At 42.4% G+C, this 22207-nt stretch overlaps 2 protein-coding genes across 2 annotated transcripts; one reads left to right on the top strand and one right to left on the bottom strand.

Annotated features, from left to right (window-relative positions):
* Positions 1–3989: 3989 nt before the first annotated feature.
* On the top strand, positions 3990–4558 carry LOC127311872 (uncharacterized). Its single transcript, XM_051342355.2, has one exon. It carries the CDS (start codon positions 4022–4024, stop codon positions 4373–4375), a length of 354 nt encoding a protein of 117 aa, XP_051198315.1. The 5' UTR covers positions 3990–4021; the 3' UTR covers positions 4376–4558.
* A 4151-nt stretch (positions 4559–8709) lies between these two features.
* On the bottom strand, positions 8710–15085 carry LOC127313203 (diacylglycerol O-acyltransferase 1-2). The gene is made up of 16 exons (XM_051343756.2): positions 14602–15085; positions 13400–13480; positions 13178–13251; positions 13018–13093; positions 12742–12809; positions 11912–12035; positions 11434–11532; positions 11203–11304; positions 10984–11120; positions 10555–10636; positions 10420–10440; positions 10201–10263; positions 9958–10005; positions 9623–9685; positions 9465–9518; positions 8710–9391 (listed from the first exon to the last, which is right to left on the bottom strand). Exons 1-16 carry the CDS (start codon positions 14842–14844, stop codon positions 9284–9286), a joined length of 1443 nt encoding a protein of 480 aa, XP_051199716.1. The 5' UTR covers positions 14845–15085; the 3' UTR covers positions 8710–9283.
* Between the last annotated feature and the right edge of the window lie 7122 nt (positions 15086–22207).

The following is a 22207-nucleotide window of genomic DNA, read 5'->3' as shown; positions in this document are numbered from 1 at the left end:
CTTAATACGGGGTCCACTTTACTACTGGAATCGAGATTTTGTAAATATTGTTACTGGTAAAGGAGGACACTTTATTGATTAATCCACATGTACTTCATCACAAATACTAGTAGCCTGGTTGATCTCCGGGACTACATCAAACCAGGCACCTTCAACAGCATCATCCGCAGAATGATCGAGAACATAAGCCGTTCTATATATTACAGACACAGTTGACAAAAACACATGAAACAAAAACAAACTTAAGTCAACTACTACTCGTATAGTATACCGTTTTCTTTAGTTTCCAGAGTTACTTTTGCAATTTGGATTTGAATTTCTGTGATATCATTGATACATGTTTATCTAGATCATCATTTTTTTCTCGAATCTTTCCGTGACTTTTAAGCGAGACATGCCAGGGAGTATATGATATTAAAAAAAAACCAGCAATTGGAAACAATTTTGAATCTGATTCATTTGCTCAATGGCCTAGGTCAGAGGCATGCAGCTCGCACTGCTCAATGCCTCGGGCAAGGTGTTGAGATGTCATGCCAACATGTCACTCGCATCGGCTGACCAACTGACTAGAGAAGACTGTTTCCTGAAGTAGCAATGCCAAGATTGTTGACACGGAGGAGAAAGTCACGGTGTTTGTTACTAGTCCTAGCTACCCGGGGTTGTGGAAAGAGTGAAGATCGTTTTTAATTGGATGGACCCAACTGATAAAGTTTGATTGGAAGGAAGTTATGATGTTAGATCAGAACCTCACTCTCACTTGAAAACAATACCTATCATGTCCAAGTTGGATTGGGGGCATATAATGAGTTTTTTATGGAGAGCTCAACATTACAAAAAAACACGTAAAATACATTCATCAAAACAAGAATTTGATATAACGTAACCTCATGGTGACCATTGCATAATGAGAGAACAATAGCCATGACCGGGGAAGTCGACGAAAGAACAGGAAAATTATGTTCCTCTTGAAGATTGCCATGTGTAGATATCACTCTCCATGGTGTTCATATAGATGCAGACGTTGTAGTTTCAAAGAGTTTAATGGTGATTAATGACAACACATATTTTTTTTTAAATTCATAATAAGATCAAATGTAGTAAATATTTTTTTATAACACTAAAACATATGTCAACCTCACGAACTTAGATATCATGGATAGCTATGATATCATAAAATATATAGAGTTTACATAAAAACGTCAATAACTATGTCTGAATTCCATCCCAACCCTTGCCAGGTCGTCATCGACGATTATGGTCTTGTTGGCTTAGCCTACAATATTGGGTGTTGTTTCATTGGATCATAGAACGCCTTTGGCACCGGAAAATTTAATGTAGTTGTACCCCATGTGGTTCTCTCGTCTCTTATGGCATGCACACGTGGGATTATTAGTTGTATCGGTGTTTATCTAAATGTTGGTCAAATGTAAACTCATGGAATCCCTCTGAAAGCTGCTACTTGTCATCCCATGCCATTTTAGTTCACCGACATATGCCGCGCTGGGCAGAATTGTCAACAAGATTGTACCTATAGTGCGGGAAAAAGCTCCCCCTCCCCCTCGGCCTCTGAAGATTGCTATATGGAGATATCATTCTCCATGGTATTTATATAGATGCAGATATTGTAATTTCAAAACATTTAATGATGGTTAATGTCAATACATTTTTTATTAAATGTTTTCATACTAAGATCAATTGTATTAAATATTTTTGTAGTACTAACACATGTCAAGTTCACGGATATCAACTTGCAAGGTTACAAATAAATATATTGAGTTGACATAAAAATGTGAGCATTTAATCATTTCATAACATGGACAACTATGCTTGAATTCCAGACCAATCCTTGCCCCCACAATGGGATGAATAGGAGCTACTCAAAGTTTTCATCTTTTCAATTTTTAGGCTTAATGCGACAAAGTAAATGTGAGCAAGATAAAGTGAAAAACCTATATGATGCAAAGACAAAGAAACAGATAGTAAACAACTTGTAACAAAGAAACAAGCGTAAACGAAAGAGGTAACCGCTAGGAGACACGAGACGCGAGATTTGTTTCCCGTAGTTTCTTCCAAATGGAAATACGTCTACGTTGGAGAGTGTGGTGCCACAAAGGCTCCACCTTGTTCTCCGGTGAACCCACCACAAAGGTGAATCCACTTCAACCAGGTGGTGCCGGTCAAGGTGGCTACCAAATCTTCACACAAGGTTGGGGCATGACTCGACAACTCAACTGGAGGCTCCCAACGGCATCAAGAGCTTCAAAAACACCAAGAAACTCTATTGTGTAATTTAAAATTATAAGACACATCAAGATTCAATTGGTCATAGTAGTTGAGAGACTAAAATTAACCGACATGGATGTGTGTGTATTTGACAAATTAAAGGTCGCTGAGGTTCAGAAATATATCTCATTGATGTTGCATGCAAGTTAGTTAAAGTCATAAATTAGATAAAATCAGCGGGCTGAAAAACTTACGATGTGGACAGTCTGCCTGAAGAGATGTCATGCATATCCACGTATTACTTTCTTTGGAAATGTCTTAGCGGCTTCATATTCGAGGGTACGTATTCTCGAATAGCAGTTATCATAATTTTCATCATTAAAAACAATTGGTGGAAGTTATTTTGGCTGGCTGAAACGATTGGGGACGAAATTAGTTTTGATGCTTTTGTTGCACATGATTTAATTGTGTAAGTACATCGCAGGTTGACGACTGACAATTAAAAATGACCATTGAATTGGATAGGTAAAAAGATGGATGATGTGTCTAGCTTGCATATGGAGATAGTCTTTTATTTATACATCCTATGAGTGAGGGGTGACATGGATAATTGGATAGTTGAAAAGAATTAATGGTGTGGATAGCTTTTGCATGTTGAAATAGACAATCATATATAAATGTTAATGAGTTTTCGTATAAGAGATATAGATAGGTATCGCTTGGCTTAAATCTTGGTCAACGAGTACTCCGGTGGTTGGAGACTTCGCTGCCTTGCGGTTTTTGTTTTTGCGAAACATAGTATGTCTGCTGTATTTGTAAGCTGTTTTTCTCCAGATTGTATTTGATTGGCTCTTTGGAACATCATCATCAATTTAAAGCGGGTGCAGTAGTAATACCTTTCTCTTATAAGAAAAATGAGACAAGGAAAAGTTCGCTGGTAATGCGGTCCACTATACGCCCTAATTTCACGGACGGAACGAAGAACTTCGTCAGCCATTAATGAATTCTGGTGTGACTCTGATCGGTGCCGACAGTCCTCGCAACAGACCCATAGTTTTGCGTCAGTGCCGTTACTGAAGCAAAAAAAGCCAAAATGCGAAGTTGCTTTCGTCCCAAAAAGCAGCATTTATGCAACGGAGAAAGTTGGAGTCCTAAATGAACAGATGCTTACGGATGCTTCCTTGAAAATGCAGCATCGATCTTGATCTCTTTCGGTGCTACTACCATAGTAGCGTTGCTGGCCAAGGCCAGGAAATGTGGAAGTAGTAGTACCACACTAGAACTCGGAAAGCTGGAACAGAACACTGAATATATCCTAAAATGCAGAAAAAACATTAATTACTCTATGCATTTTTTTCTCAAATTTTCATTTACACAGCCAAACACCAGTGTCAACTTTCAGAATCATAATCAGCTGCAATGTACGTTTTGTACTCTTTAACAAGTCTATAACGTCCAAACTCAACTGAAATTAGCACGTGTCGTTAACTAACTACACGTCTCGAAAAAGAATCAGTACAACGAACCTACAGGCCTTCGCTACGACATCTAGAGACCCTGTAGTCTTTAACTTCGTTACGACAGCCATGCTATCTCTAGACTCTAGTGTCAATAAAAGTCAGTAATCCAAAGCCGTTGAACTCCCCACTCACAACTTTTGGGGGTACAACGTACGATCAGACAAGGCGGACGCCTCCCATACTCTGCCGATCCTACAAATTTAAGAGCTAGCGAGGCCTGCATTCGTTTCCCATATATACCACCCCATTCCTGTCTTCTTGGTTCCTCGAACACATCCATGGAGAGGTCAAGGTCCTGCACAGAGAAGAGCAGCAGCAACAACACCCCAGCCAGCGCCGTCAGCGAGCTGAGGTGCTACAGTTCTTCCTACGTCACGCCCAAGAAGGCAGCCGGCACCACATGGCCGTCTCCTGCACCTTCTTCCATTTCCTCGTCGGCGGCGGCGGCGACCGGTTCGAAGGTGAAGACGTGGAGCGGCGGCTTGTGTAGTGCCCCGGCGGAGCTGCGGCGGAAGGGGAGGGTGGCGGGGTACAGGGTGTACGGCGCGGAGGGGAAGGTGAAGGTGTCGCTGAAGAACGGCGTGAGGTGGCTCAAGGGCAAGTGCACCCAGGTGGTGGACGGCTTGTGGTGAAGCCAAGGTGCAGATCGATTATCTCTTTTTCTGCCCGGTAAATATTGATGTACGTACATCTTCTCCACATGCCTAAAATCGCGGGGCTAATGCATCCAAGATCTTAAGATGATATTCTTAAGCTGTTTGTGTGTAAGTAGCTACTTAAATTACGAGAGAATGTAGTGCCTCGTTCGAAATGCTACCCCGTTCCAAAATATAACCTTTTAGGAAGCTAAATTTAGTTTCTAAAATACTTATATTTTTGAATGGAGGTAATAAGACCATCTTCAGTCGCATTTCCAAACCATCCTCTAAAGAGATTTAAGGGCCCCGGAGTAAAAAAATAACGCGCCCACCTTCGCACCCAAAGCCTTTTCGGTCCGGCACGAACAGTAGCGCCTACCAATCAAACGGCGAACATATTTGAGTCCACTACCATTGAATGCATTTTAAAATTATGCATATCTGTGTTGGGAAAGTTTGGGAAATATTATTTGAGAGTGTCAAATAAAACGGTGCTAGGATCATGGAATAAAATATAGCGAGAGGAGTTTTTGCGATGCTTGGAAGTATCGACTATGGTCATGGAAGAACAGTCCGTTTTCTTGGTAAGGTTTATACAAAGGGCATCACAAATACTGCAGTGTGATATTTTAAGCTGTGGCAAATCAAGACATGTGGATTTGGCATTCTTTTCTTTTTTTTGATATGGTGGGATCGTGACATCCACGTGCTACAACGTTCTCCGGTATTTGCTAAACTAGTTGAAGGTCATGCTCTAGAATGCAACTATGAGATCAGTGACCACACATATACTAAAGGCTACTATCTAGCTGATGAAATATATGTAAGATGGGCGACATTTGTCAAAACAATCACAAAGCCTCCAGGACAGAAGAAATCACACTTTGCTAAGCGTCGGGATAGTTGTAGAAAGGATATAGAGTGGGCATTACGTGTTCTCTAATATCTATTTTGTATTGTTCGGTACCCTGCTCTTATTTAGTCTCAAGATCAAATGATAAATGTTTGTGATATCATAAACAACATTGTCATAGGGAGTGACCGCAAGACTCGAGATAATGGCCATGTTGGTCCCTATGAGTGTGAGGGTCCTCTTTTGGATGTTGATCACCAAGTGCCCACTGATTTTTCTGATTTTCTCAACATGCATGCAGAAATCCGTGATACAGATACTCATCACCAACTATAAAATGATCTCATAGAGCATCTGTGGAGGCTCAAAGGAGAATCATCAACTATGCTGGCGGCTTGATTAAGTTGAACTTCAAATTACTTGTTTTGTGGTACATTTTATTTATATTTACAAAAAATATTTTAAAATAGATCTATTTCTGTGCTTAAATTACTTGTGTGTTTAGAAACTAGAAACTGCAAAAAATATATGTTTGGGACCGTGTTTGAAGGACGTGGCTGGAAACAGCCTCCCCCTAAAAGGCAGCACCTCGCGGTGACACCCCCCACTCGACTGATCCAACGATTTTGTTAGACATTATTTGGAAGAAACGACTGAAGATGCTCTAAAAATTTAAAGATCCAAACCACTTTTTGATGGAGGACGATCCGAACAATCACACACTTTTGGGACAACCACTCAACCTTATGCGAATAAAGCAGGGTCATTTCTAGCATGATACCGTTCCTGAAAGTAAGGCCTATCAAACGGAAAATACATCCATTCTCATGGGTGCCAAGCACCCCGTATATCTAAAAAAATCGTGGTAATTAAAAAAAAAGGTTAAAAAACCGATTTATTTGGAAACCAGAGATGATCAAGTATTGTACTTGTATAAAAAAATAGCGAGGAAATTACTATCATTGTATCATGGGTAAAAAAGATAAAATCGAACAAATTCCATGTCCATGTACTATTCATGCTATATTCGTCACAGACTTGTGTGTTTTGCCCAGAATACCATGGGAATTATTTCGAGCTCAAGCAATTTTATACGAGTACAATACCTGATCATATTTTGTTTACAGGAGGTGCATAACACGAATTTTGGGATTTATGGGGTGCATAACACCATGTGCCAAAAATTCGGGTCCCTAGCAAACTAGGTAAATTCTTATTTTCTACTGTATTTGTTTTAAAATAATTATCATATTTTTTTTCTAGATATGGATGTATCTATACATTAAATGTGTCTAGATACATTCGTATTTAAACAAAGTTGCACCACTCATTTTGGAACAGAGGCACTATATGGAAGAAAGTATTAATAACAGTTCACGGGTGTGATTCTACATGGACTATTCTGTTATCGAAGAATTTACAACATTGGGTGGATCAAATGATAGAAACATCACTTGAGTAGTGGCAGAAAATGTTCCTAAAATAGCCATCCGCCATTTTTCGAATGAGGAAAATACAATCCCATGGAACAATTACTGAATATCGAGAAAGACCGAGGCACCCTTACATTGGATTAACACAAACGGGTCAATATTATGTCAATTCCATGTATGTGGCACTTATGCAATCAAACATACCAATTCAAAGAAACTTTATGGAGCATAAGAATCTATCGTGTTCCTTATACTTCGACCGCTGCAGCCTATATAGGTATCACGATGGGTTATCGTAATTCCGTTTATCTAAAATGGTTTCCCCTATTTTATTGTTTGTTGGATACACTTTACCTTACTTTTATGGTTATTTTTTTATAATACATTATAAAATATAAGAAGAACACAATGTAGTTCAGTAAACGCAAACTATGCCTCGATTTTTCAAGATAAAGATTGATAGAGAGATAATTATAGGCATTTTCTTAGAGTACTTCTCCACCTGAATGTGGCATCGCCGGATTCGACAACATGTGTCATGTGTGTATTCTCCGGGTGAAAACCTATATTAATTTTCCAATTGAGATCATCTCCCAGCTAGATCCAGTAATTGATTGTTGAAGTATTTAATTAAAGCTCGCTTGGTGGATGATAATACCAGGTTTAACCTATCCGTGTGTAAGGACGACGGCCCAAATGGAAGGAGTTGTCTTGGAATTCATGCTTTTTGTTGGACCCATGTTGTTTCTAGCGGTGGAACTAATTCCTCGATATAGTGGTAGATGATCGAGAGTATGACCATCATGAGTCCAATATAAAGAATATAGCTTTGAGTTTTTCTTTCCCTTTCATATATTAGTGATTTTTTGTTAGTTTAATAGAATATGATTGTGTACATCTAGGGATGCAATACTTTAGGAATTTGACTTCATTATTTTTATTATAAATAATTTACTTCAGTAATTATGTCTTCAATGATTTGTGGAACTTACGGGTTAATTTCAACCAACTTGGGTTCTCTCGCTCTGGCTACAATAACATACTATTAATAAGAAGAAAATTCTAACTAGAACATGTGTCTTACTTAGTCATACTGGTCTATCTTTTTTCATACACGAATCTATAAACTTAGGTATCACCGAGTTGATTCGCAAAAAAATAGGCATCACCAAGTTAACTGCTAAAGTCAAAATTTCAAACACAAACCATAATTTCGTCCAGTGATCCGTCCTCACATCGAAGTTCGTCTTCTAGAGTTTCAAAACAAAATCTCATTTACATTTGGACAATTTTTTTTTCCTCACCATAAGTTGCAAATGTATTCCGTACTTGCCATGTTAGCTCCACGGTAACAATACATTATTGCGAGGTACTCCCTCCGTCCCAAAATATAAGGACTGATCAAAAGTCAAACTTTACTAACTTTGACCAAATATTTAGAAAAATATATTTACATCTACAATATCGAATGGACATATTAAGAAAATATATTTTATGGTGAATCTATTCATGTTGACTCAGTACTGTAAATGTTTATATTTTTGTGTATAAACTTGGTCAAACTTAAAAAATATTGACTTTTGACTAATCCTTAGACGTCTTATATTTTGGGACGGAGGGAGTAACATTTTTTTATATTTGGGAGGACTGTATCCTAGAAATAGAATAACAAGTGAAAGATGATATCAACCTATATAACTGCCTAGCATTGCTGTCGTACAAATCTTACACTGATGAAGAGCCACACGCAGAAACCTAGTGACCAATATAATATAATCAAGTAATCAACTGCTTTAACAAATAAAAAATATGATCTTATGGCTACGTGTGATTTTTTCTGAAAAAATTAACATCTCACAACTTTGGAAGATCTTGAAGACAACAACAACAAGGGCGGAGAGATAAAGAGTTTGTTTTCTATTCATCATGATAAACGCCAAGCCGCTCCCTAGTTCTGGCCTTTTAGAAAAGCATGAAAAGGAATAGGACTGCAATTGGCAGCACTGACCACGCCGCCATAACATCATCCAAACACATAAATCTGGCATTGCCATCCATGAAAAAAGTGGAGAGCAGAAAAACTGCGACGTTGTTGCTACATTATTCCTTGCAGCAAGGTCAATACACAATGACATGTCAGCACGTCACAAAGATAATCAGAACGAGCTAAATGTCAGACTTGGCAGTCAGTTTATGTACTTATTCTCTCTCAAAGTGAGCCTTTTTGCTCACCCTGAACTCAAGGAGAATTGCATCACACAGCATATACATTTTACATCTACACAGGATCACGTACATAGCTCCACTGAGATTTAAAGAACATGTACATAGCTCTGCTGGCATGTGAACTGAACGTGTAGAGATGATCTTCAGTTGCGTCAGTAACACATCTTTTGTGTACACGCCTCAACCCGAAACCCCAGCATAGCATACATTTGGAGCGCAGCAAGTTGACTACAACAGGTTGGGCACATAACAATCTAATAGCATGGACTTGGAGCATCGCAAGCTATGATGGTCAACTGTAAAGCGGCAGCCGGCAGCTACTTCTTGATGCCGAGTCAATTTTCTTAGGATGATCTGTAATTCTGTATTATAGTACACCTTTAAACAGAGCTATGTATTTGATAGAGCTTGTCTGTTCATCACATCATGGTAGTATAAAAGGACACACATCGGTTGCCCAACTATGCTGAAGAAGAACCAAAATATCATGTTGCCAACCTGTTAAGTTAAATGGAGCTTAGTGTGTCAGGAGAAACAGTGGATTTTTTATTTTGAAGTGACCATGGCTTACCATCGTGTTCCTGAACTTATCTTGAAGATACTTTGTCAACAATAGCAGGGGAATCTGAGAAAGACAAGACATGAATATAATGATGGATCCCAGAAAAGGTAAAAACATGAAAAAGAAGTGTCCTTCAAAATTAGTTCACACAGGGGTTACATCTATACCTGAAACATGATTCCAGAAAATGCCCATAACTTGAAGATGTGACAAGGAACAGCAATACATAGCTGCAAGTTGACATTGACAAATATGATGAAACGACGGTTACACCGTACCAGTTCTTTCCTTTCAGTGCAAGTACAGATATATATGCAGAACAAGAAAATTTCAAGATTCAAATGACGGTTGTCATTGAATTTTCCCTAGTTTCTATTCAACCTAGATCAGTACGATAAGAACATGGAGCCAAGCCATTTTCCATTCTAGCTGGTGACTAGGGAAAATTAAAATTAAAATAGACAGAGGCAGGTAATGTAGAACTCTCGTAGAAGTGCAGTACCTCATGAAATACAGCTGAAACCAGAAATGAGATGAGAATTGCAAAACCCTGCAGTGTAGATTCAACATGAATTTTAGAAGCATGTATTTTTAAAAAGATAATAGCTCAGTTATCAACAGGAAGTACTAGCTGAGATCTGTGAAACTTATGCAACACAAGATCTTATCTCCACAGGAAAGAAAAAATACAACACGAACAGAAGGAAAAAAATGCAAAGCCATTTTGATACATCGAAGAAATTACCTTTGAGAGGCCATTCCTTATGCAAGGAAAATATATATGTCGAACAATCCACTTATGAACAGGCTGACAAGAAGTAGCAGATAGTCAGGGAAGGACATCATATTAATGCCAATCAATCAGAAATCTATCTCGGTCTTATTAAGATATGTCATCTATCAGCTAGGAGGAAATTGTCAGTTAATCCAGAACAACTATTCTTAAGGATGGGTGAGAAATTACCATATTCCACATTCTCCAATACTGAAGTAAGTCCCCCAAATACCACCACATTTCAGTGCATAGAAATTCAAACAGTGTTAGCTCTATTCATACTAATCCAAAATAAAGAACATAGACTTTTAGCATGCCCTTCACCTCTTCAAATGTTTTGGCATTCCACCAGTCCTTGTAGAATTCACGATCACCAAAACGCAGAAGTTCGGCAAGAATATTCAACCTGTATACATAAGAAAAATGAATCGAAACTTTGAAAGACAAGAGTTTGAAGTTTGAACATCATTGAAAACTTAATTTCACTAGTACGATGATAGCATGTTCCTCAACATAGTCAACCATTTGGCCCTACTGAAATTATGTAATCAAAACTCATCTTTTTTATGCAAAAGCTATAGATGTCATAATGCACGATGTGACCATTGCGACATCAATAAGTGGCTGGTTAGGTATTTTACAAAATCACAATATCCAACAAGTTCACTAGTTTCAGGTCTTCAGATGTATTCTATATTTCTATGGGACTGGAAGAAACAAATAAGAGAAACAACATGACAAGAATATACTTACCACAAATGGAAAAAGCAATAGAACATGCAAAGCCAAACGTACAACGTCGGCACTGAGAGTTTCAGAACTCTCTCAATAGCATCCAAGAAATTCCCTTTCAGCGGATGCTTGGAATTCTGGACAATTGGATTTATGTACTGCAACAAAAAAGGATTTCGTTAAATTCATTGAAGAAACATATATATAAAACTAACGCAAGCGATTACGTAACAGCCTCACCTGCTCAATTATGAAACCCATCAAGCCTGTAAATACTAGGCATTTTATAAGCTGCCGGGTCACCCAGCCTTTCCTAATAAATGCTGTCCGGGGATAACTTGTCTGGATAACACACCAGAGCAGCATGAGGAAATCCATAGTTAATACTGATGTAGATATTCTCAAATAATGTAATCAACTAATGACTTGGAATTAAAAGGAGAAATTGCAGGCCTAGTCCTACAATAGTACCTGGTAACAAAGTGTTGGGGCCAGCATGAAATACACTATTCTGTTGATAGTTGGACCTTTAATGCTCTCCTCATCGATAGAACTGTCATGTGTAGCACCCTATTACATATTAAAGCGAATTTCTATTGTTAACAGTGACCAAAAAGGAAGTAACCATATTTATGCCAGAAATTTAATGATCTAGCCAGTCTCTGTAAAAGCACAACACGAGCAGCTACGCATATCAAGGTAATTCTTCCCTGACGTATTACACAAACCATGTTGAAGAGACCAAAAAATAAAACAATTTTGAATAAGAAGATCATTATGAAATCTTGTCAAAAGATTCACATTTAGAGAGACACAAGAAAAAGTTCGTCAAAAATGCGGCAGCGGTCAGCCTTTTGTTAATATGGTTTCAGATAATGCCTTTGTATTAGTCTTACATGTTTTCGAAACCACAATTGCAGTAAAATATAATCTCTTACTGCACTCATACCTTTTCAATACTTTTGGACAATGCCCTTATATCATAATTAGTATGAGCAAAAGAGACAAGCTTCAACCAAGTAATGCTTGCAATAAACATTAGCACAAATCCAGATAATACTGCTGATTCACACCTGAAAAAACAATGAAGGTAACTGAACTTAGAGCGGATATTTACGCAGTAAAATGCTTTTGAGGTAAAAGTTATTTGTATAATTAGAACATTAACCAAATAATAGCAAGCATAAGGTAGGACTTCAATAAGTAACACATGGCCAATATGTTTGTGTAAAACATAGCATGAAACTGCCATTGAGTTGTAATCCTAGCTCCTGACAGTTATCAAACACACAAACCCTACTTCCACATATATATGACACATGTTAACGTGTGCAGGCATATGCCACGTAACAAACTTTAGAGTGCCCGGTACCCCCGCAGTAGAAATTATTGGGACCATGGGTCGTACTTTTAAATGATCTGAATAACTGTCATTCTTTTTCAATCGTAAAATACTAATGGAACAATTTTAAATTAGACTCTTATTGAACCATAAACATGTAACTTTTTGCAGAGAGGGGGGGGGGGGGGGGGGGGGGGGGGCATAAAATCAGATCAAAGAGTTATGCTATTCTTTAGCATCCAACTCAAGGAAATAGTTATGTTTGAAACACATGAACCAAGTACATCTACACATTATTAGATACAAAAAGTCAAATGAATGAGAAACAAACTGGTTGTGCTTCAAAGTCAAACCACCATACACAAGAGCTCAGGGAATTTCAAAACTAGATGCATCCAGAGAAACTGCAAAGCATAAGAAAGAATAAATATGCTTACTTAAGAATCACAACAACTGGATAGAATAGGACAGTGGTTGTAATAATGATATGGAGAAGAATGGCCACCTGCAAGAGGTGCAGCAAAGTCATGAGCAATTGACACTTACGAGATACTGAAGTTTAAATAGTTTGATTTAATGCTAGGTTTTGACCATATAACACTTATGCCCAGATAAGTTATGCATAAGGAACATAAGATTAAAAGAAATGAATATTGCATGCAAATACTTCTCCATTCTTGGAAGAACTAAAGGGTGTCGAGAAACAAACTTACATGTTCCCGAATGAGGTTTCTTTGAGCCATCTTCTCGGTCATGAGTGCAGCAAGTGGGAAGATGGGTAAAGTGAGGCTGCAATTCACAGACTGATCAATTGTACAGAATCAAGCACTGTTTCATGAAACCCAGACAAAAAATGTTGAGCATCATATCTACCAGCACATCAGAAGTGGCCAATCTCGCAGTGATCTTGCACTAAACCAAAATCCAGCTCTTATTAATAGGCCATACTGGAGCAATTCAGAACATGGTAGCATGTGAGCACGTAGAAACACCATCCAAGGGAGCACTAAAACTAAGTGTTATTTCATGGAGGGGGTAGATTACAGTAGAAATAAATGAAAGTGTGAAGGGAATTCAAATAGGAAGCAACCGCACCTTCATTAAGTTCTCAATAATCAGCCCGCTGTTAACTGCAATCAGCACAACAATGCATAGGTTCAGAAGACCCGCATGACTCTGCAACCAGTTGAAGAAGTAGGTATTCAGGAATTTTCTGTCTACAACCGAGTAATATAGCTTGAAAATGAAGAGCTCACTTCCATTTAAAATAATAGTGATAAGAAGAAGGTGATTATATAGTGTACTTACACGGTTATACCCCAAATGAAATGTTTTTATATGGATTCAATTATATAATGCTGTTCATTGGTGTTATGCCCAGTAACATCTGCAGAACAGCGTGACGCGGAAACATATGCACTCGTCCTTGAAGTTGGTTTAATCCAACGATATTGTTCAGATTTTAACAAATAAATGTACTGAAATTTTTACGGGAACAGATTAAAGGCTACGATCATGCGTGCATTTGAGTGTGAGGGCTTGTTGCGGGCTCATATCCCCTTGAACAGTGGCAACATCCTAGAGTGGAGAACAATGCCAAAAAAAAAGTCCATCCATGTATGTACCTAACAAATTGGGATGCAGAACAAAATTAGCAGTCCCTAATATGACAACACACAGACTTCTATTTTCCTCATGAACACGAAAGGCGGGATCACAGATCTAATGAAACTGCATGCACCACACCGAATTAGGCAAACAGCGAGATTGCAAAGATCCTAGTTTAGGGTGTCAGCCTGGCACGGCATACTGAGCATGCGGATGACGACAGTTCCCAGCAAGTTCCGCATCTGCACTTCCGAATCGAAAGTCAATCCCGAACAACTCTATTCGCTTTCAACACGCCAAACTCTGCAAACAGCGACAGTTATCCTCATGCTTTTCCTTTTCCACCGCCGAAAACTCTGCAGCATGCACCCCGCGCCGCGCCGGTCCATCCCCGACTGGTCCCATGATACCCAAAACGAGGCAACGGCCTCAATCCGTAGCAACATGTGCCACCATAAAAATGAACTGCACTGTATCTGAACATGCCTAGAATCTAGCACGGCGAGCAGGCCAGCACGCGTGCCGCTGGCTGAGGGAAAGAATTGGGGGAGTTCACGAACTGGAAGCGCAGGAAAAATAAAATGCAACTCTCGGGGGATGGGATCCGATGCTGGACGGAGCAAAGCAAGCGTACGGGATGGTAACAACAATAAAAAAAAACATCCCATGGGTTCGCGGCGACCGCTGACCTGTTGGAAGATGGCGTCGGAGCTGAGCGGACTCTCCTTGACCCGGCGGTGGGCGGGCGCCGACGCGCGGTAGCAGAACATCTCGTGCTGCTTCTGCTGCTGCGCTTGCGGCGGCGGGACGGCGTCCTCCCGCCGACCGCCGGCGTCCGCCTCGGCGGCAGGGCCGCGGCGGAGGCGGAGGGCAGGGTCGGCCGCGTCGCCGGCGCGATCGTGGGCCGCGGCCACGGACGGAGGCGGGGCCATGGATGGATGGAAGGAAGGTTCTTGGTGGGTTTTGGTTCCGGGCGGCCGGGCGGGGAAGGAAGGAGAAAGATGGCGGCTTTTTGATCCGGCGGTGGCCGCTGACGCGCAAAAGCGCAGCGGCGGAGACAGGAGGCGCGACACGTGCGGGGCGGCGTCGCCACCTCTGCTTCTGCTTGGCGGCTAGCAGCTTCCGTGTTCCGATGAGCTCATGTCCGATGATGCCTCGTGGACGGACGGACGGCACGAGCTGTCTGCGCCACCGTCATCAGAAAAGGAACGGCTAGGAGCATTTGCCTCTTTCGTAAGGCAAAATGAAATTTAGTGTTATGTGGCGATTTTTTATGTTGGAATATGCTGATTCCCCCGTGGTACATTCTTGGGGCCAAAGCAACGGCCGCTGACCAAACAATGTCCTCAAACGTGTAGCCTCGGTGAAAATTCTCATAATGCGCTCTTAACACATTCCACACGGTGTAAAATAGAAGGTGCTTCTTCCTATATTTGACTAGTTTTCTTGTTGGCCATTATTAGATTAGAGCATGCGATCGCACCTGACCAGATTCTGCCGTTATCATATTGGAAAATTTTGCTACAACATATCGTTATTTTGTGGCGTTTGCCAAAACACACCACTCAATTGTGTCTTTGCCAGGTATCATTACAATTTTGTGGTACATTTGCCAGAACACACCACTTGGCTAAAAAGGGAAAATTTTGCTCTTTTGTCTGTGATGATTGATTTTGAAGACAAAGGACAAAACTTTCCGTTTTAAGCTAGGTGGTGTGTTCTGGCAAATGTACCACATAATTGTAATGGTACCTGGCAAAGACATAATCGGGCGGTGTGTTTTGGCAAAAGCCACAAAATAACGATGTCCTATAGCAAATTTTTCCCATCATATTCTACAGTATTTTTTTCTTCATGGATTTCGAGCGGACCGGATAATGACCGATTGCGCATTCAGATACGAATATATGAGCCCGCGGTTTTGAAGCGAAAATGGAGCGGGCTCGGTGTGGAATTTTTTTTAATTAGTACGCGTATAAGTTGGTTGTAAAATCATACAGATGTAACGAGTATAACATAACACCCATAAAATAAATAATGTAAGATGACAAAATAAATATGTACATATATAACATAGTCGCATAAACAAAGTAGATCCATATGGATGCAGAGTAAGGGAAACACATGTGCTACAATAAGATGGAAGCACATTTCAGTAGCCCAATATCCAAAAGAAAAAAATTGGACTACGTATTCGATAGACTAACAATGTGAGTGAGGTGTTGTTTAACGAATAAACTCGACAACTCACTAGCTACTAAATATGCCTTGTTAGCTTGATGTTTCGGATGAAAATCAGATTATTTATATAAAAATCATCAGATAATTTTAAATAACTTTTTGGATACAAATATCGGGGTGCTGCCGTATTCGATGTCAAGTTCGAATTAGATATTTTTATCCGTCAATCACTTCAAACCAAATATAGATTTGAAAAAGAATTCGGACGGAAATTATCCTATTTGTTACACTCGTTGAGTATGCCATCACACTAGTTTAACCAAAATAAAAAATCACGTTCAAGGCCAAAATAGGGTGCGGCTTTTTTTGTCCTCGTAGGTGGTGACATGTCACATCTGATATAGAGACGAAGCCATACTTGTACTATCTCAAGATTAAGACCAATTTAATTTAATGGGCCACCATTCTCTAAAGGACAAAAAAGACGAGCCACTTGCTCAATAACTGGTTCTAACTAAAGTAATAGGAGTACTTATTTTATGGATCGTGCTGAGGATCCTCCCGGAGGCTCCGAACAGCCGAACCTCGGTCTCTGGAGAGCGACACGTGTCTCTCCTGTGGTCCACCGTAATGCCCCTTTCTCTTTTCCCGGACACCCGGACGCTCCCTCTCCACGAAAAAGAAGGCAACATAAATCCTCCACGCTGAGACGAGCGACTACAGCTGGCATGACCGGACCGCCGCTAGTCACCCCCGTCGCCTGTCGCCGGAGCAGAAGCTCGTTCCCCCTTGCAGCAAGCATGACCACGCTTTGCAGCAGCCGCGACCGGCTTTTGAAGCTCCGGCGGGCACCCATTGTAGCACCGCCGTCCTTCAATCGAAGCTCCGGTGAGTAGCACCGCCTTTCGTCGTTTGCAGCTCCATCCGGAAACCTTGGCAGCACCGCGTTCCGTCGTTTGCAGCTCCGGCCGGCGGCCTTTGCAGCACTGCCTTCCGTCGCTTGCAGCTCCAGCCGGTGGCCTTTGTAGCTCCGGCGGGAGGCCTTTGCGGCATCGCCTTCCGTCGTTTGCAGCTCCGGCCGACGGCCTTTGCAGCACTGCCTTCCATCGCTTGCAGCTTCGGCCGGTGGCCTTTGTAGCTCCGGCGGGAGGCCTTTGCAGCACCGCATTCCGTCGTTTGCAGCTCCAGCCGACGGCCTTTGTAGCACCGCCGCCTTTGTTAGAGCTTCACAACCACCGCTTGCAGCACCACGTCCGACCTTCGCAGCTTCGACCACCACCGCTAGCAGCAGCGCGGAACGTCGCTCCGGCGACCACTACATAGGCAACGGTGGACTCGCCCGCAGCATCGCCGGCCAGGCCGGACTCGTGGTACTGCCGCCCCGGCCTCGCAGCTCCTCGCCCCGACATCGCAACATCGAGGAGTTCCTTCGCACCTCGCAGCGCCACCGCCCGCTGCTCGGACGTCGCAGCAGTGCTGACTCTCGCTCGGTACACCACCGGATGCTACGATTCCGGTACCGAGGGGAGAAGGTCCAGGGGAAGCTTTGCAGCAAGAGCGTGCAGATCTCGACACAAAATCGAGCCACCGCGTGGAAGGGGAGATGGACGAGGCGGGCTGCAACGGCAGCGGTCAGCAAGGGGGAGATGGGCAATGGTGGGGATATCTCTCGTGGATGATGACGAAACGAAGAAGAAAGGAGAGAAAAGGATGAATGGAAGAGGATTGCCCGTGACGAGATAAGGCTGGACGAGGTGGCCCCCATCAATCGCTGTCATCTCCTCGTGGACGCGTGGCGCGCATAGGATCCGGAGGCCGCGAGTGCTGGTAGCCTCTGCCTGAAACGAAGCATTTTCCTTATTTTATTGTACAATAAATGACTCAATTTTATCTAAATAACAATGTGATTCTCTATATCTAAAGTTTGAGTCACTTATTTATAAACGAAGCTACATATATCTATATCTATATCTATACCTACTAATAAAGGAAGTAAGGTTTCTCCCCTAATTTTTCGTCCGTTTTTTTAATGCCCATATTTCCATATCAAATTACAAAGTTTGCCACCGTTTAGTGAAAAGAATGATTAGATCGTAGGACCTAAATGCGACCGTCGCAAAATTTCGTAGCGGTCTGGGCCGGATGTCTCTGCCTGGGAGTAGTCCGTACGTCGTTCTGATGGGCCGGTGCTAAGTTGAATAATTTTAGTGGGCTCATGTTCTACGGAGGCTACTTAGAAAAAGTACTCGACTACTCGTAATAGAAAGATGATGGAATAGTCCCACCTCGCTGATTGGTAGCATGTGCACCCGGCTTATGTACCCTGGCAAATTGCCCGAATGTACCAACCTGCGGTCTTGAAAATAACAAACAGCAGCACAGTTCGTTGGGCAAAAGAGAGCAACGTGATGGTAGTTGCCTAAAAAATAAAAGGAGAACCATGTACAAGGTGGCCAATGGGAAAGAACAAGCTTGGGCGACCTGACGTCTTGGATTGGATGGTTTACTCCTTGCACGGAGTGTGTAGCTGCCAGGTTTGGCTAACAAGAAATAACTGGAGCGCATGGAACATAGCTACAAGCACAACGATGGTGTCTGCAAAAATTGACGTTGATCTCTGTTTTCAAATTCTGGAATTTCAAAGCTCATAGTACGTCAACAAATTATATAATTTTTCTATGTGTGCATTGTTGTATTATACTCCGCATCAATTTAAATATTTAATAGTTACAATTAGTACGCAGGTTTAGAAGATGCGGAAGCTTAGCCTAGGTTACCTCGACCGATCTTGGGATACTTCGCGAGTTAAAAAAAAAAGGGAACACGGTGGATTCAGCCATGTAAAAAGATTTTTCATTTATCCTTTTTCTATTTATTTTTGACATTGGAGGGTTGAAATATACTACAAAAATACGGCAATTTTCGTGGTTTTTTAGAAGTAATCAATGTAAACATATCTATACCTATATGCAATGAGTAAGGACTCAAAAATAAAATATGAGGTGGTGTATCTTTTAAATGTGGCGCCGTGCAACGCACGGGTTTTGTGCTAGTTTTAATAAAATTGAATAACTTATTTACAAATGGAGGGATTACTACTCAATTATACCTTAACCACAAGGATGACGTTGACAGGAAAACTTGGGCACTTGGAATCAAATGGCTTCACACTAACCATCCCTTTTGGGTCAATGTCACATGATACCATTATTACAACTGGAGTACAACTTAATTCCCAAAGAGATATTCGCCACGGATTTGACACGAAGTGTTGTAATTTTGTGGTATCCGCCCTTGCATCAATATCAACCCTAAATCCCGAATTAAAATTATCGATTATTTCACAGAAAAAAATACACCACGATTATGTTGTTTCGGGAACACGAGATGAAACCAGGTCATGTTAACAAAAGGGAGTAGGCCACGGAAGTTTTGGAAATATGCCAACACTCCAACACCATCGTGCTGTTTTGGAAAGAAAAATGGTGAATCTTATTCTTTATATCTCGAACTCTCCCGAACGGTCAGGACACGTACGTAAAATTAATGTAGAGGCATGCCTAGAAAGATTATGTTATCTGGCGTCACTTGATTTAGCATCACGAGATAATGTATGTAAATCTCAAAGACTTAATTTATATCTCAGTCGAATTACATCAGCGTGTTTTAATGTGGCCTAAACAAAGTACAAACAACAGGAAACACGAATCTTCAAGCAGAAACAAAATTCGTGACTGAGACATAAGCTACGTCTCAGCTAGCCGAAACTCAGTAATTCCTATAAAAATTAAAGCGACACTTTCATTTTGTACTACACCATATCGTATACATGTCGATATTACATCTCTAATAAGGTACATTTTTTATTATTATTTCTATTTTCTCACACGATAGGGGCTAATAATGTTCCTAAACTCTTCCGGGCGGGCGCGTGCCGAACGGAAGTCCTGGACGGACGCACTACAGGACAGAGAAAAATCCCACTTCTTTCTCCAACCTCCAGCCTACCCTAGCGTTCTTTCTGCGAGCCAACCGCCTAATCTACCGTTCTTTCCGCTAAAACCTTCGCGCGGGCGCCGCCGGCCGCCGCCCTTTCCCACTCCCCCAAGTCTCCGGCCGCTCCCCGCCCCGGTGGACGGACGCCCCTCTCCATGGCCCGCCCGATGCCCTGCTCCATCTAGGCTCGTGGTCGGCCGGTTCCCCGCGCTGCGGTGCTCCCTCGTTGGTGGTGATTTCTCGATCTGCTTTGCCCGCTGCTAGTCGGTGAGTTGCAAACCTTTTTCCGCGCCAGTCTAGACTGACGGTGGAGTGTTACTCTTGCTCTGTTCTGGCTCGTTCCTTGGTCTGGGTGTTCGTTCCCCTCTACGATTTGGTATTTGGGATAGGAAGTGAGATCCGATGTCTGGCAATATTGAGAGGGTGAAGGGCAAGCTCGATGAGGATGTCGAAAAGGAGGGAGTTGACTCCATGATGGGGAGACTCAACCTGCTTGCTGATGAGATGGATATTGTGGAGATGAGCGATGATGAAGACGGAGACGACTCGGCACCGGAAAAATGGTCACTGGTGGGGAAAGTTCTCTCGCCCAATGTGGTCCATATCCAGTCGATTCGGGCAGCAATGCGGCCTGCGTGGGGCAACCCCAGGGGCCTCCGAATCAAGCCAGGAGGTGACAATGTTTTTGTTGCCGATTTTCCAAACAAGGCAGATCGGGATTGGGTGCTGGCAGGTACTCCTTGGATGGTGGGGCGGCATGCCGTCCTCCTGCAGGACCTTGATCCCAGGATCCGGCCATCTGATGTGCGGTTCGACACCATGTCGATCTGGGCAAGAATCCATGACCTTCCCTTTGGTTGGATGAACAACAAAAGGGGCCTGAAAGTTGCCAAGATTATTGACAAGGGCTGCTCAGTGGATGTGGATGAATTCGGGGAGGCATCTGGTACCTTCTTGCGTGCTCGTGTGGCTATCCCGATTGACCAACCATTGAGGCGTTGGGTGATTGTAAGAAGGGACGGGAAGGAAGAGCGATTCATCTTGCAATACGAGAAGCTTCCTTTCTACTGCTTCAGTTGCGGATTGATTGGTCATGGTGAGCTCGAATGCAAGACGCCAGCGGACAGGGATGCCTCTGGCAAGCTTCCTTTCGACAGGGATCTAAGGGTGCCTGATGAGCACAAGAGGCGTGTGCAATCCTTTGGCCAGGCGGCGGCCTCGGCCTCATGGAACAGTGGCTCCAAGGAGAAGGGCACGGGAAGTAAGAAATCTGGTCCAAATTCAGCCACCAGCACCTCCTTGGGTGGTGTTAATGCTTTGAAGGTCGGTGAGCAGGAAGTAAACTCTCCACCTGCGAAAGGGAAGGGGGAAAAAGAACAGTCCAAGGTGTCCGAGATCGCCCGGCAACTTTTTCCGGGCGAGGCTGGCACACAAGTCATTGCTCAGAAGAAGCGCAAGCCGGCTGCGGATGGTGCTCTCCTTGGTGGGCAGGTTGTCGAGGGTGCGGAAATCAACATGATCGACAATGACCTGTCTCTTGCCATCGTGCCTGTGGGAGGTGCAAGTGCTGCGGTTGGTGCTCCCCCTCTGGTGGGGTTCGACGATAGCCAAGGCCATGAAAAGAAGTTCAAGAGTGCGAGGGCCCTTTCCCAGGGAAAACAACTTTTAGACGCGGGGCTGCCATTTCAGCCCTGCATCGATCAATGAAAGCCATCGCATACAACTGTCAGGGGCTTGGGAACCAACCGGCAGTGGACGGCCTTCTGGAAATGCAGAGGGCGGAAGAGCCTGATATTCTTTTCTTGTCGGAAACAAAACTTGACAAGAAGGGAATGCAAAAGTTTAAGGTGCTTTTAAACATGCCTAACATGGAAGTTGTTGATTGTTCTGGACGGAGCGGAGGGCTCGCTCTGTTCTGGAAGAAAGATGTTAAGTTGAGTGTTCACCCAGGGGCGTCGAGGTTCCATATTGATGCTGACGTCACTGAGGTGGATGGGTTCCAGTGGAGGCTCACGGGCATCTACGGAGAACCGAAATCTGGAGGGAAGGAGAAAACCTGGAAGTTGCTTCGCATCCTCCACGGCCGGTCTGACCTCCCATGGCTGTGCTTTGGCGACT

The sequence above is a fragment of the Lolium perenne genome, chromosome 7, assembly GCF_019359855.2.
Source record: "Lolium perenne isolate Kyuss_39 chromosome 7, Kyuss_2.0, whole genome shotgun sequence".
Taxonomy (NCBI): domain Eukaryota; kingdom Viridiplantae; phylum Streptophyta; class Magnoliopsida; order Poales; family Poaceae; genus Lolium; species Lolium perenne.
Note: the sequence above shows the minus strand (reverse complement) of the source record. Positions and strands in the feature narration are given on the sequence as shown.